The 13,490-nt window shown below is 43.8% G+C and overlaps 1 protein-coding gene across 2 annotated transcripts in view; it reads right to left on the bottom strand.

The window, feature by feature from the left end:
- The window catches only part of HHIP (hedgehog interacting protein), an 89,410-nt gene extending 84,659 nt beyond the window's left edge, over positions 1-4,751 (bottom strand). Inside the window, exon 1 of one of the 2 annotated variants that reach the window (XM_027117270.1) lies at positions 3,815-4,751. In XM_027117270.1, coding sequence (XP_026973071.1) covers positions 3,815-4,093 — 279 coding nt within the window. In that variant the 5' untranslated portion in view covers positions 4,094-4,751. The remainder of the gene's footprint in view (positions 1-3,814) is intronic. The other variant, XM_027117269.1, reaches the window with a different exon arrangement.
- Positions 4,752-13,490: the final 8,739 nt, after the last annotated feature.

The raw sequence follows: 13,490 nt of genomic DNA, 5'->3' as shown, positions 1-13,490 counted from the left end.
CCCAGCAGGATGGTAACATTTTGCTCTGTGTGAGGTCTGCAGTGTAAATACCTATTTGAAGATAGATAGAGCCATCATTCTGGCTTTGGTTTCAATGAACCAATAGTCTTACTGAAGTCAATTAAACTGACTCAGCCCAAGCTGCAGCGCTGTTTTAGACAGATGAGTGCTGCTGTGGGTTGGGTATTTTTTTCTTCTTTTTTGCCTAAGTGTCTGTGTCTATACAGGTCCTTAACTTTATGTCTGACAATGTCATCAATCTTAAGAAGAAATTTAAGCTAATATCCTGTTTCAATTTTTAAAAGCCATCTACGAAACCATCAAATTATAGCGGTTTAAACTAAATATACTTTGGAAATCATGTAAAACTTCGAATCATTATTACAGTGTGCCTAGTAATGATTGTGGCTGTTGCTGACTAATTTATAACATCTGGCAGGTCATCCTCTAATCTTCAGCCACATGAAAGTAAAACCCATACAAGGAAGGTAAGATAAATCCTGGAATACACAGTGAAGCGTGGCCTACAACTACAGTTTATCAACAAATAGTAAAATGGGTGACAGAGACCTTCTGTATTTCTCTTTATTTATCAAGTAACTAAAGAGAGAGGATAAAAAGGCACCCACATGGGTTCGATCAGGGGACAAAAGGAGAAAATACAGGACAGTATATTAAGATGACGCCTTAAGATCACTTGGTACACAAAAAGTTATTTCTAAAACTCATATGCCTACAAGGTTGTTCAGCTGTTGGGTAGAACACATGCGTCTCTGGACTGTAGTGCTGGATTATGTCATTAAAGAGTTCAGTTTCAATTTTAGGCTAATATGTAAATAGATCATTGTACTAAGGCAGCTGTTAAAGGGACCCCAGGATGAGTTATTTGTTTAGTTGGATGTGTTCAACAATAGCCTTTGTCCCTGAAAGAGCCAGAGCAAACAAATGATTGTAAAAGGGCACACTTGAAAACAATTACTTTTCACCCATTCCTTGACAGCTTTGGCTGTGAAACCACCCAAGGTAGAGAGAGCTTCTATGCCTCTGTGGCTACAAGTTAAGTTTTAGAAATGGGGGTATTTCAGTTGGTTGCAGATTCAATTTGGCTAATGGGAATTAGATCCTTTTAGCATCTTGTATTTAGGAGCTGCAAAAATATTGCTAAGACAATATAACTTGCTAGATATTGGCAGTGCTTATTTGTAACAGTAGTTAACCGTCTCGTTACAGTACACAAAACTATTAAAATATACAAAGAAATGAAAATATAGAATAACTTAGAAGAATAATACCATGGCTAAAGAATTGAACTCAATTACATTCAATAGTTCATTACATATTAAAGAAAATGGGTTAGCCTGGAAACTGGACTTAATCGCACAGCCAAGCATGATCAATATTCTACTCAGTTTGCTACTATCTATCTGTCTATGAAGTTTCTTCACTTAGGAAAAAGCTACTCCTGTAGTTTCTTGAAAAGTTGCAGAAACCTTTCTGGGGAAATTTTTTTTTTTTTCATGAACAAAAAAAGGGCCCTTTCAAATAGCCATCATCTCTCCTGCACACACATTATGAAATAAGACCCTAACATATATTATAAGCCAGGAAGGTTTAGGGGGAAAAAAGGGAAACACTGAAGTTTATTATAAAATAACATGTTTTAAAAACTATTAAAACTTGAGAACTAACATGGGTCAAGAATGCATATGCATAACTATATCAAATCCCTGATCGGAACAATTTGAGTATTGTTGGTTTATAGACCCCTCGTAATGGAACCAGCAAAGTCTAGTGTACCAAATTTAATTCAGACACATTTTCCAAATGAGTAGGGGTTTGCTGGAGATTGGAAGCACATAAAACGGAAAGGAATGCGGATAGCTAACGTGGCAGAATGATTCCTAAAGAATGATTTCTTTAAAAAAATTTATATAATTTCTCTTAAGGGTTATAACTCCCCTCAGTCTCAGCGCCCCCCCCCCCACCCAGCTCCCCACTACATTTAGTTAAGAAAAAGTTTTCACTCCTCCTGTACCTGGAAGAGTTCAGTATTGCAGGGGTCTGCAGATCATTGGTACATTCATAGCGTATATTTGCACACGGGGAGGCTTAATGCCAAATATTTCGAATCCTTTCTCTCAATTTCCTGGTTCTGTCCTGCTCCTGGTAAAAACCCTGGAGCTGATGTGAATGTAGCGATTTTGTACTTTAATTCAATTACAACACAGGGGCTTAATGACATTGTTTGGAACAAAATGCGGGAATATCTGCTCCCTGAATCTCAGACTACTGCTGCATGTGGTAAGAATAAAGAGAGAGTTACAGCTGAAAACCTGCAGCAAGACAGTTCTCACTCAGCTGGGAATAGAGGGAGTTGGACAAATGCTCCCTCAAAAGGCATGAACATTTGGACAGAGCTGGGGACTGAAAGAGAATGATGTTCTCTAGTTTCACCCATTAGTGAACCAACTAACAAACACAATGGTGTTGTTGTTATTCTTTTGCCATAAGCAACAGGACTCTGTGTGTGGGCAGCAGTTTAGTGGGGAAGAGGATAAGTCGACCCCTTTTTGTCCTATTGATTTTTTCCTATTTGCATGACTTGAGCAAATTAAATGATGCAATATGGCTTTTTGTTACAAAACAAAGTGAGAGATACCACCCAGACACATATGTTGATTCGTAGGAGCTGTTTACATGAGAATAGAGTGAAATCTACCGTGAACTGAGCATAAAAATTAGATTCAGCCTGGGTTTTTTTTTTTTTTTTTTTTTTTAATGCCTGGGCCAGCAAGACTGAAGCAGAAGTTTTCCAAGAGTCTCTCAGACCTTGACAACTGCAGTGTTGTAACAGAGGAATTCTTAATTAAACCTAAAATGGGGGAAGGGTGGGGGGCAAAGACACCTGATTGTTTATTTCATGCGCAGGGATTGTTAATGACTGATCCCCGGAGTCTTTCCTTGGAATGCAGTAGAGAACACACATTACTGCAACCCAGGGCAAGAAAAATGTTGCAAACTCAAATATAAGCATGTCTTCACACCCAACCAACACTATTTTCATATTTGTTTAAACTTATTAACATCGGGAAAATGTAAATGCCATTACCCCTAAAACAAGTTTCTGGAGAAGATCTTCCTAGACAACTAACTACCACTGAAAACCCGAATTTATAATGTTACAAAACGTGACAGGAGGAGAATCGCCTCGGTTTTACGTGATAAACATGCCCCAGCAAAATCTTTCGCCAATTTTGGGGTTCTAAACTGGAGTACCAGGAGTTCCTTTTCGCTGTTTAACTATTGTAATGCAAGACACCCCCCCTCTGACGGGGCTGGGGATCATAAACCAACCGTGCTTCAACATCCTTTACGATTCAATCCTCTCTCTAACCGAGCACGTGGAGAAGCTGCACAAATCTTTTTACCCTAGAAAAATAAACCAGAAACCACAGCCACCTTCATTTACAGTTTTACCGCAACCAATGCCCGATTCGATCCAAAACACACTGTTAATCGCGATTCTTATAAAGTATTTACCCAGCCCAGAATGCGGGTACCACAGAAGCTTCTCTTTTCTGAGACAGGCAGTTTTGCACAGCATCCCGACCGGAGACTCTTGGGGGCGGGAGAGGTATCTGCGCACCCCAGAGGAACACACAAACGAATCACGCTAGCGCTTTAGAAAAGTTATCGAAAAGAACTCCCCAGAGAAGTTTCGCCCCTCTTCCAGTCACCAGCCCTGCCGGAGCCACAAGGCACCCCACCCAGCCAGTATGCCAACCTCGCAGCTGCGAGGCGGGTGCGTGCCTACCTTGCTATCCAGGCGCCCCAGCCCGGGGCTGTCACTCCGCAGGCAGCAGGACAGCCGAGGGTAGAAGCCACCGCACAGCATCTCTCCCCCACTCAGCAGCTCCAGCTGGGACATCATCCGCCTATCTCTCCTTTTCAGGCGCTTCGGAGGGTTCCCATTCAGGCACCTTCTCCTCCTCGCTCCGCTCCCTTCGCTTCTTTCCCCAAACTTAGCATCTCCTTCAAAGAAGCCCAGAGCCACGGCTAACAGCAGCAGCTTAAAAGAGAGCATCTTCAGCATCGCCTGCCCCGCGCGGCAGGGGCTGGGCGCGGGAGGATGGGGGGGGAAGGCCACTGCCCAGCAGGGGCACTAGGGCGCAGCTCCAGGAGGAGGCTGCGGGGCGGCAGGACACTCGAGAGGCAGAGAGAGGTGGCGGGGGCGAGAAGATGTAGAGCGATGCAACTTTGCAAAAAATAAAAGACGAGGCGATGGGCCCAATGCCTCAGGGGAGCCCGAGGACCGAGATAAAGTGCGGTTGACACCGTTTGCGGTGGTGCCAGTGTCAGTTGGGTGGGGGGCTTCCTGCTGCGGCTGAGGAGTGGGAAGAGGGGAAGGAGTTGGAAGAGGAGGTAGAAGAGGAGGAGAAGACGGCCACAGAGGTTCACTTGTCCGTGTAACGGGAGTTGTTTAGGTGAGACAGTAGTAGCAGGAACAGAAACGGCGGCGGCGGCGGCGGCGGGGCAGGCGGAGGCAGGGCCAGCGCTGGGCTCTAGATGATGCTGAGGTCTCCTCTGCCGGCGGCTGCAGCTTCTCACACAGCCTCTCATGTTTCGTTCCCTCTTTTCTTCTTCTTTTTAACTAGCGCGCGGGGAGGTGCTGCCACCGCGCGCCCCTTGACGTCACCGCTGCTCGCGCGCCCCCGCCCGGGTTGGGGGGAGGGGAGGGGGCGGCCCCGGCGGCCTCCGGGGTGCGGTGGGGAGGGGCCGCGGGCCGCGGCGGCGGGCGGAGGGGGAGGGCCCGGCGGAGTCCTCGGAGCCACCCTGGAGGGCGCGGGACGCCGCGCGCCCGCTTGGCCGCGCCGTCCGGGTGGGGGCGTGCACGGCCCTGGTCCCCCCGGCCGGCCCGCCTAGGACTGGGGCGCGGCCCGGTGGCTCCCCGCCCGCTCCCCGCTCCTCGCGCAGCCCCTCCGTGCGACCCCGGGCGTGAGGCGGCCGCGCTGAGGCGCCGAGAGAAAGTGAGTAAGAGAGGGCTGTGGGAGGCGAGAAGGGAGGGGAGCCTTCCAGGGCCTCCCCTGCCCCGGTCCCTGTCCGCGCCTCTCCCGGGAGGGAGGATGAGCCGAGTGGGCTGGAGTTGGCGGGAGGGAGCTCTCCGGCCCCTTTCCCTCCCCTGGCCCGCTTGGACTCCCCCAGACCCCGGTGATTTCCAGAGTGAAGCTCGAGCCGCTAAAAATCGTCCTGGGGGTCTGATTGAGAGACGGGGGCAACAGCCCAGATGCTGCAAGCCGCTGAGTATGTGGAGGTGGTTTGAAGACTGTGCCGAGAAGATGTAGCCATCCTTGCCTAAGTTCTGCGCGCTCTTGGAGTGGCACAAGCGCGTGTGCGTGAGGTGGGGTGTCGGGGCCTCCTGGAAGGGTTGCTCTCGCCTGGGTCCTGGGCGGGCTGGCCCCGGACGCCCCGTTCGAGGGCCCCACCTGTGCCCTGGAACTTAGCCGGGCCCCGCTGGTGCCTCCCCGGGAACGCAGGAACGCAGGTTCCCCTGCCCCAGGTGGAGGAACGGAGAAGAAGCTGGCCTTGGAATCAGCATTCATTTTAAATGGGAAAAAAAAAATCCTGGGGAGATTTCCGCAGGGGTGTAAACACAGAGACATCAGCTCTGGACGAAGAATTAGTAGTGGGTTTGCAGGCGTCGATGAGCGGGATGCGCTACGTATCCCGGGAACCTAAATAAGTTAAATCGCTACCCCCACCCCCGCTAGACAAAGTCTGCGCAAAGAAGGTGTTTCTAAAGTGATTTGTGCCTTATCAAGGGTGGTGGCTTGGCATTGATTGGATCCCCGCAAGTTGGCATCAAGAGGAGTCTCTATGGGGCTGCATCGCAAAATGTGCTTTCTGCCCACTTGAGTATTTAACAGGGGAGCTGACTTTCTGGTAGATGGGTTCTGAAGAGGAGATAAGGCCGTTTCCTCATTTTGGCAATGGAGGAACATTCACCATATTTGGATTTGCTTCACTCTTCAGGCACAGATTTCACCAAGCTAATGTAAAAGTTGGTGACCGTGGGTGTGGACAGCTGATTAAACTACTTATTGTTAAAGTGGTCGCAGTGGCTAGATAAGGCTTCTGCCCCTTTCTCTTCCTGGGCCTGGATTTGCTAGTGGAGCTAGGTTTTTCCCAAAAGAGGTGACAGATTAGAATAGCTGAGAAGAATCTGCTGAGATATTCAGTCCAGACCTGAGCTCATTGTAGGGCCCCTATGACTTACTTAACATTTCTCCCAGGGGCCGTTGTATACACAAGACTTCTGTATGCTTGTGATCGCAAATGCTTCTTCTGATCCCACAGACTGCTTTATCTGACATTCTTCCTGCTTTGAAGACTTTTTAATATAAAGAAAATCATAGAGCTAGAAAGACTTTAAAACTTTAAACTCTCATTTAATAAATCTATAAGTGAATCCCATCGAGATTATATGACTTGTACAATCTCATCTAATTAGGTAGTTTAAAAACCAGGGGCCCAATCTAGGTTGCTTTCCACCATCTAAAGCTTTATTCCCAAACACCAGTTTTACGTTGTTTTTCCAAAATAAAAAAAATCCTTTAAAAATTCTATTTCAGTGCTATGAGCTCCCACCCCAAGTGATGAATTCATCTTAGTTTTGGAACAGGCCTTCCTTATGGTTCATACTTAAAGACTAAGGACATTTAAAGGTAAATTAATTTTGGTTTTAAAAAATTATGCAGATGTTATAAACTGTGACCCTAAGTTAAAGATATAGAGTTTATGAACGATTACTGAAATGAGACAGACTTGTTCCTTCTTGATCCATGGGAGCTAGAACTGATCCCATCTGCTCTTCATCACGCCAGTCCATAAATCGGGTCACTGATGAGTTAGCTGCATTTATTTTCAGCACCACTGATAGAATTTCCAAATAGTCACTAAGCAGTGTTATACAAGTGAACTAACTTCCGATTCGTTTTTTGCAGAGGGAAATTGCAAAGCTCATCTACAGCCAGATTGACAGCATATTTCTTTTTAGGAATCAAGAATCAACACTGGGCTATTTCCTAAGATTAAACCATGAAAGCCCACTTGGAGGCTGCATGGCCATCTGCACACTTGAACCTGAAAAATGGACTTTTTCAATCGGGGAGATCTCCTTCAGCTAAATCATCAGAAGTGGTGAGAAGAAAAGACCCCTACCCAACCAACCTCCTCCAGACAAATTAAATCAGTCTAGCAAGGAATGGAGCTGTACAAGGGTGGCCAGAACACCATCTTCTGCTTGCACCATCACTGAGCTGTCCCTGTAGGACTGCCACCTACATGCCGGTTGCACCCAGGGCAAGGCATCCAGCTGTGTCAGGGAATGGGAGCTGAAGGCCTGCTCCACTCACCAAGCTGAGTTTATTGGTGCATGGCCGTGTCTGCCCAGATGATGTGGCTCCTTTTTCTAATCTGCACCAATGCACCCTGTATGGGCTCGTGGCATGTCTGACCACCCCGCTCCCATATCCCAGTCCTACCCGGGATTCTATTCCTTACCTCCATGGATTCAAGATTTTCATGAACACATTAGGTTTCTTGCAAAAGATGAAATATTTGACCCAAATTGAAATTAATTTCATAGGTAAAGCTCAAAGTATTCCATAGATGTGAATTACATATGTATATATGCATATATAAACAGTCATGTAGATATACATGGTCTGTGTATCAGAAGTTAGCAAAACTTAAATTTGGTAAATGTTTAAAATAAAACGAGTTTGGATATTCAAATTGGTTTTATATATGGATTTCTGGACTTCACAGAAATATGTGCTATTTAATTCTATTTCAACAAACATTAAGCACCAGCCACTGTGCTAAGCGATGTGTACCCAGAAATGAAAAGTAGTACAAACACCCTGCCTCTAGATAGCTAATAATCTAGTAAGGAAGACAATCTAGTAAGGTCACAAGTGAACTTATGATTGAATAATTACGGTAAAGGCTATGAAAGAAATGCTAAGATGGAGAATAACAAAGGCACATCCATTTCAGATTAAGTGACTGGAAAAAGCCTGTCTGTGAAAATGACATTTCAGCTGGGACCCAAGGATGCGCTGGAAGGAGTGTATGAAGTGACTCCTCCCTGCCATTTAAAGTACAGAAAAAAGAATGAAATCATGCCATGTGCAGCAACAGGGATGGACCTAGAGATGATCATACTAAGTGAAGTAAGTCAGACAGAGAGAAAGATAAATATCATACGATATCACTTATATGTGGAATCTAGACAATAATACAAATGAACTTATTTACAAAACAGAAATAGACTCACAGACATAGGAAACAAATTTATGGTTATCAAAGGGGAAAAGGGGGGAGGGATAAATTAGGAATTTGGGATTAACAGATACTACTATATATGAAATAGATAAACAACAAGAACCTACTATATAGCACAGGGAGCTATATTCAATATCTTGTAATAACCTCTAATAGTATGATATAGTATGAAAAAGAATATATATATACACATATATATTCATGTATAACTGAATCACTTTGCTGTACACCCAAACCTAACACAACACTGTAAATCAACTATACTTCAATTTAAAAAATTAAAGTACAGAAACAATTGAATTCAGAATAGAATATGATACATTTAAGGGAAAGCACAGATAACTAAGGAAGCACAGATAACTAAGAAAGGAGAGGCTACAGGCCAAACTCATAGGGTAGTTTATAGACTCTAGGAAATTAATGAAGTTATATTCATGCATTTGTCATTTCCTTTTGCAAGTACCTTATCCTCATTGATCTTTGTCTCTTTCTTTAAATCCTGGCTTTTCACTCAACTTCTAGGGATTTTAGTTCGAATGGCATTTCAGCCATTGATTCTCACCTAATCACTTATTTTCTTTGTTTTCATTTGTGCATTGTTAACGGGAATTGAGGTTTTTTCTTCATCTGTGGGAGCTGAATATCCATGCAGTTGTGAACTCCATGTGGGCAGGAATTGCATTTCCTTGTTGGTCACTCCAGCACAATCTCGACAGTCTCATTCAGTCGCATGGTATAGCGCCGACCTCTCCATAAATGCTGCTGACTGTCCAATCCTGTTTGAATACTTTTTAAAGGTTTTAAATAGAGGAAACATTTGCATTATAAAAATTTTTAATTGTTAAACAGAAGAGAAGACGCACTTAAAGTGCACTCTCACCAAGGAATTTCAGGAGACATTGTTACCGAAGTGTGAGTCCACCAAGGAAGGGCAGCCAATAAAGTTAAAGAATAAATACACATCCTTTAAAAACTAAAGACTGGGGGCTTCCCTGGTGGCGCAGTGGTTGAGAGTCCGCCTGCTGATGCAGGGAACACGGGTTCGTGCCCCGGTCCAGGAAGATCCCACATGCCGCAGAGCGGCTGGGCCCTTGAGCCATGGCCAATGAGCCTGCGCGTCCGGAGCCTGTGCTCCGCAACAGGAGAGGCCACAACAGTGAGAGGCCCGTGTACCGCAAAAAAAAACAAAAACAAAAACAAACTAAAGACTGGTTACAGTTCAGGTATGCTGATGACAATGGTAGGGCTGCTTGTAGGGGTTTTTCTGTAGTTATTCAGTCTTTCTTTCAGAAGTTGACACTGCTGGGTGCCAGATTCTGTTCTGGGTGCTGGGGACACATCAGAGAGCAAAATTTCTTTCATGGAGCTCGTGTTCCACTGGAGAGGCAGATAGCAAGTAGCTTTAGAGTATGCCAGAAGATGAAAGTGTGCAGGGGTTGAGAGAAATAGTAATTTTATATATAGTTGGCAGTCTGTATCTCCAGGTTCTGTATCCGGGAATTCCACTAATTGCCATTGAAAATATTTTTAAGAAATTCCAGAAAGTTCCAAAAAGCAAAACTTGAAGTTGCCATGCCGGCAACTATTTATATAGCATTTACATTATACTAAGTAGTATAAGTAATCGAGATGATTTAAAGTCTGTGGGAGGATGTGCATGTGTTATATGCAAATACTATGCCATTTTGTATAAAGGACTTGAGAATCTATGGATTTTGGTATCCAGGCATCCTGGAACCAATCCCCTGTGGATACCCGGGGTGAGTGTACATTGTCAGGAAAGGAGTCTCCTGAGGTACGGGCAGAGACTGGGGCATAGATACTTGGACAGAGACTTGAAGCAGTGAGCCTCTGCTCACTTACAAACATGCATGCGAATGTCTGTAAGCACAGGGAACAGCAAGTCAAAGGCCATAAAGCAAGCATGCTTGGTATGTTTAAGGATTAGCAGAGAGACCAATGCAGCTGGAGCCGAGTGGGTGATAGAGGAAATGACAAGAAATGAGGGCAGACAAGTAGCCGGCGTCCCGCATTGCATACGATTTTATAAACTATGTTACAGACTTTGGCTTTTCCTCTGAATGAAATGGTTATCACTCTGGGGTCTTGTCAGAAATAAAGAAATTCTATTTATTAATTAATTGTTAAATAAAGAGTAGCTATTTCCTATTTCCACAGAGCAAATTAAATATAAGGAATTAGTTAAATGGGTATTGGGAAACTGAAAAAGGGAAAAAAGATTATTGAAGTAAGATAGCAATTGCAGGAAGCAGCTCCCATCCCTGGGAATTGGGGGACAAGGGGAGTCGGGGTTACCAAAACCTAGAAGCTGACTAAAGAGCCCTGGTGGAACTGTGGAGACGCAGTCGTTGCCCAGCTGGTGTGGATACCTCCCAGATGGTGACATGAAGTTGATTATGGGCGTGCTGGGAGAAAACAAGACTGGAACCAACTGCTACTGACAGGATGCATTAGTTTCCTAGGGCTGCCATAGCAAAGTACCACAAACTAGGGGGCTTAAAGCAACAGAAATGTATACTCTCACAGTTCTGGCGGCCAGAAGACTGAAATCAAAGCATGGGCAGGGTTGGCTCCTTCTGAGGGAGAATCTGTTCTGGGCTTCTCCCCTAGTTCTGGTAAGCTCGGGAGTTCTTTTCTTGGTTTGTAGATGGCGTTCTCCCTGTGTCTTCACATCATATTCCCTCCAAGCATGTCTGTCTCTGCGTCCATATTTCCCCCTTTCATAAGGACACCAGTCATGTTGGATTAGGGTCTACTTCATCTTAACTCACACAACTGCCAACACCTTATTTTCATTTAAGGCCCCATTCAGAGGTACTGGGGGTTAGGACTTTAACATCTATTAGGGGGACACAATTTAATTCATAACATAAGGGGTCATCACTGGGGGGATGCAGACAGGAATGGCAAGAAAGGTGCCTTCCAGCTTCCCTCCTGTGCCTTGTCTTAGGTCAGGCTGCCAATAAACAGAGCTCAAGGCAGAGATCCTTGGCCAATTAATTTATTGAAAGAGTACTCTTAGGGAAGGAGAGTGAGGGAAGCAGGATAAGGCGAGAGAACAAAGCTAAGTAAGGATGTAAGCTGGAGACTACCTTCAGTCTGATCCCACAGGGGCCTCTAGAGCATGAATTGCACCACAGAATTGGTCCCAACTTGAGGCAACGGTGAGGTGGGGTGGAATGATTTTTTTTAACCCACGTATCGGTTATTATTTGCAGGTTGCCCCCTAGGGAGACACAAGCCCCCAGGTAGACAGGTCCCATTCTGCCAAGAACAATGCTCTGGAGAAGCGACAGCTGTGAACTCTAGTAGCCTATGTTTTTCAAGGAATTTGTCCATTTCATCTGTTGACATAAAGTTGTTCATGATATTGCCTTGTTATCCTTTCATTCTATAGAATCTGTAGTATTGTTACTTCTCTTATTCCTAATATTGACAGTTTGTGCCTTCTGTCTTATTTCCTGATCAATGTGGCTGTAGGTTTATCAATTTTATTGGTTTTCTCAAAGAACCAGTTCTTGGTTTCTTTAATTTTCTCAAATGTTTTTCTGTTTTTTATTTAGTTGATTTCCTTTCTGCTCTTTATTGTTTACTCTTTTCTGCTTACTTTCAGTTTAATTTGCTCTGATTTAGCCAGTTTCTTACAATGGAGCCCAAGGTCATTAATTTGGGACATTCCTCTTTTTCTAATGTAGGCATTTAGCAATATACATTTCCCCCATAGTACTGCTTTTAGCCACATCCTACAAAATCCGAAACGTTGTGATTTCAATTTCATTCAGTTCAAAGTACTCTCTAATTTCCCCTTTGAGTTCTTCTTGACCAACAGGTTATTTAGAAGTGTCCAGTTGCTTGGGGATTTTTAAAAAGCCTTTCTGTTGATTCTAATTCAATTCCATTGTAGTCAGAGAGCATAATCTCTTAAAATTTTTTGAGAGTTCTTTATGGGTAGGAAAATGGTCTATCTTGGTAAACATTCTGTGTACAATTTTGCTGTTGTTGAGTGGAGTGTTCTATAAATGTTGATTAGATTGATTTGTTATATAGTGTCGTTCAGTCTTCCATCTTTACTGAGTTTCAGTCACTTGTTCTATCAGTTATTGAGAGAGGAATAAATATTGACAGTTCTGAATGTATTAGGGATTTTCCTGTTTCTTCTTGCAGTTCTTTCAGTCTTTGTTTCCCTTTCATTTTGAAGCTCTGTTAGAGCACATAAGCATTTAGGACTGTTGTGTCTTCCTCATGAACTGTTCCTTTTGTCATTATGAAATGTCTTTCTTTATCCTTGGTGATAATCTTTGTTCCAAAATCTACTTTCTTATTAATATAACCACTCTTGTTTTCTTTTGATTAGTGTTAACATATTTTCTCCCATCCTTTTACTGTTGATTTATTTCTGTCTTTATATTTCAAGAGCATCAATTGTAGGTAGCATATAGTTGGGTTTTGCTTATTTTTGTCAATGCGATAACCTATGACTTTTTTTTTTGTACAATTAACAATTTACATATTTATTGGAGTATAATTGCTTTACAATGGTGTGTTAGTTTCTGCTTTATAACAAAGTGAATCAGTTATACATATACATATGTTCCCATATCTCTTCCCTCTTGCGTCTCCTTCCCCCCCACCCTCCCTATCCCACCCCTCCAGGTGGTCACAAAGCACTGAGCTGATCTCCCTGTGCTATGCGGCTGCTTCCCACTAGCTATCTACCTTACATTTGGTAGTGTATGTATGTCCATGCCTCTCTCTCGCTTTGTCACAGCTTACCCTTCCCCCTCCCCATATCCTCAAGTCCATTCTCTAGTAGGTCTGTGTCTTTATTCCTGTCTTACCCTTAGGTTCTTCATGACATTTTTTTTTTCTTACATTCCATATATATGTGTTAGCATACGGTATTTGTCTTCCTCTTTCTGACTTACTTCACTCTGTATGACAGACTCTAGGTCCATCCACCTCATTACAAATAGCTCAATTTTGTTTCTTTTTATGGCTGGGTAATATTCCATTGTATATATGTACCACATCTTCTTTACCCATTCATCCGATGATGGATACTCAGATTGTTTCCATCTCCGGGCTATTGTAAATAGAGCTGCAATGAACATTTTGGTACATGA

This window comes from Aethalodelphis obliquidens, unplaced genomic scaffold (genome assembly GCF_003676395.1).
Source record: "Aethalodelphis obliquidens isolate GAN/ISIS:26980383/991018 unplaced genomic scaffold, ASM367639v1 scaffold17, whole genome shotgun sequence".
Lineage (NCBI taxonomy): Eukaryota > Metazoa > Chordata > Mammalia > Artiodactyla > Delphinidae > Aethalodelphis > Aethalodelphis obliquidens.
Note: the sequence above shows the minus strand (reverse complement) of the source record. Positions and strands in the feature narration are given on the sequence as shown.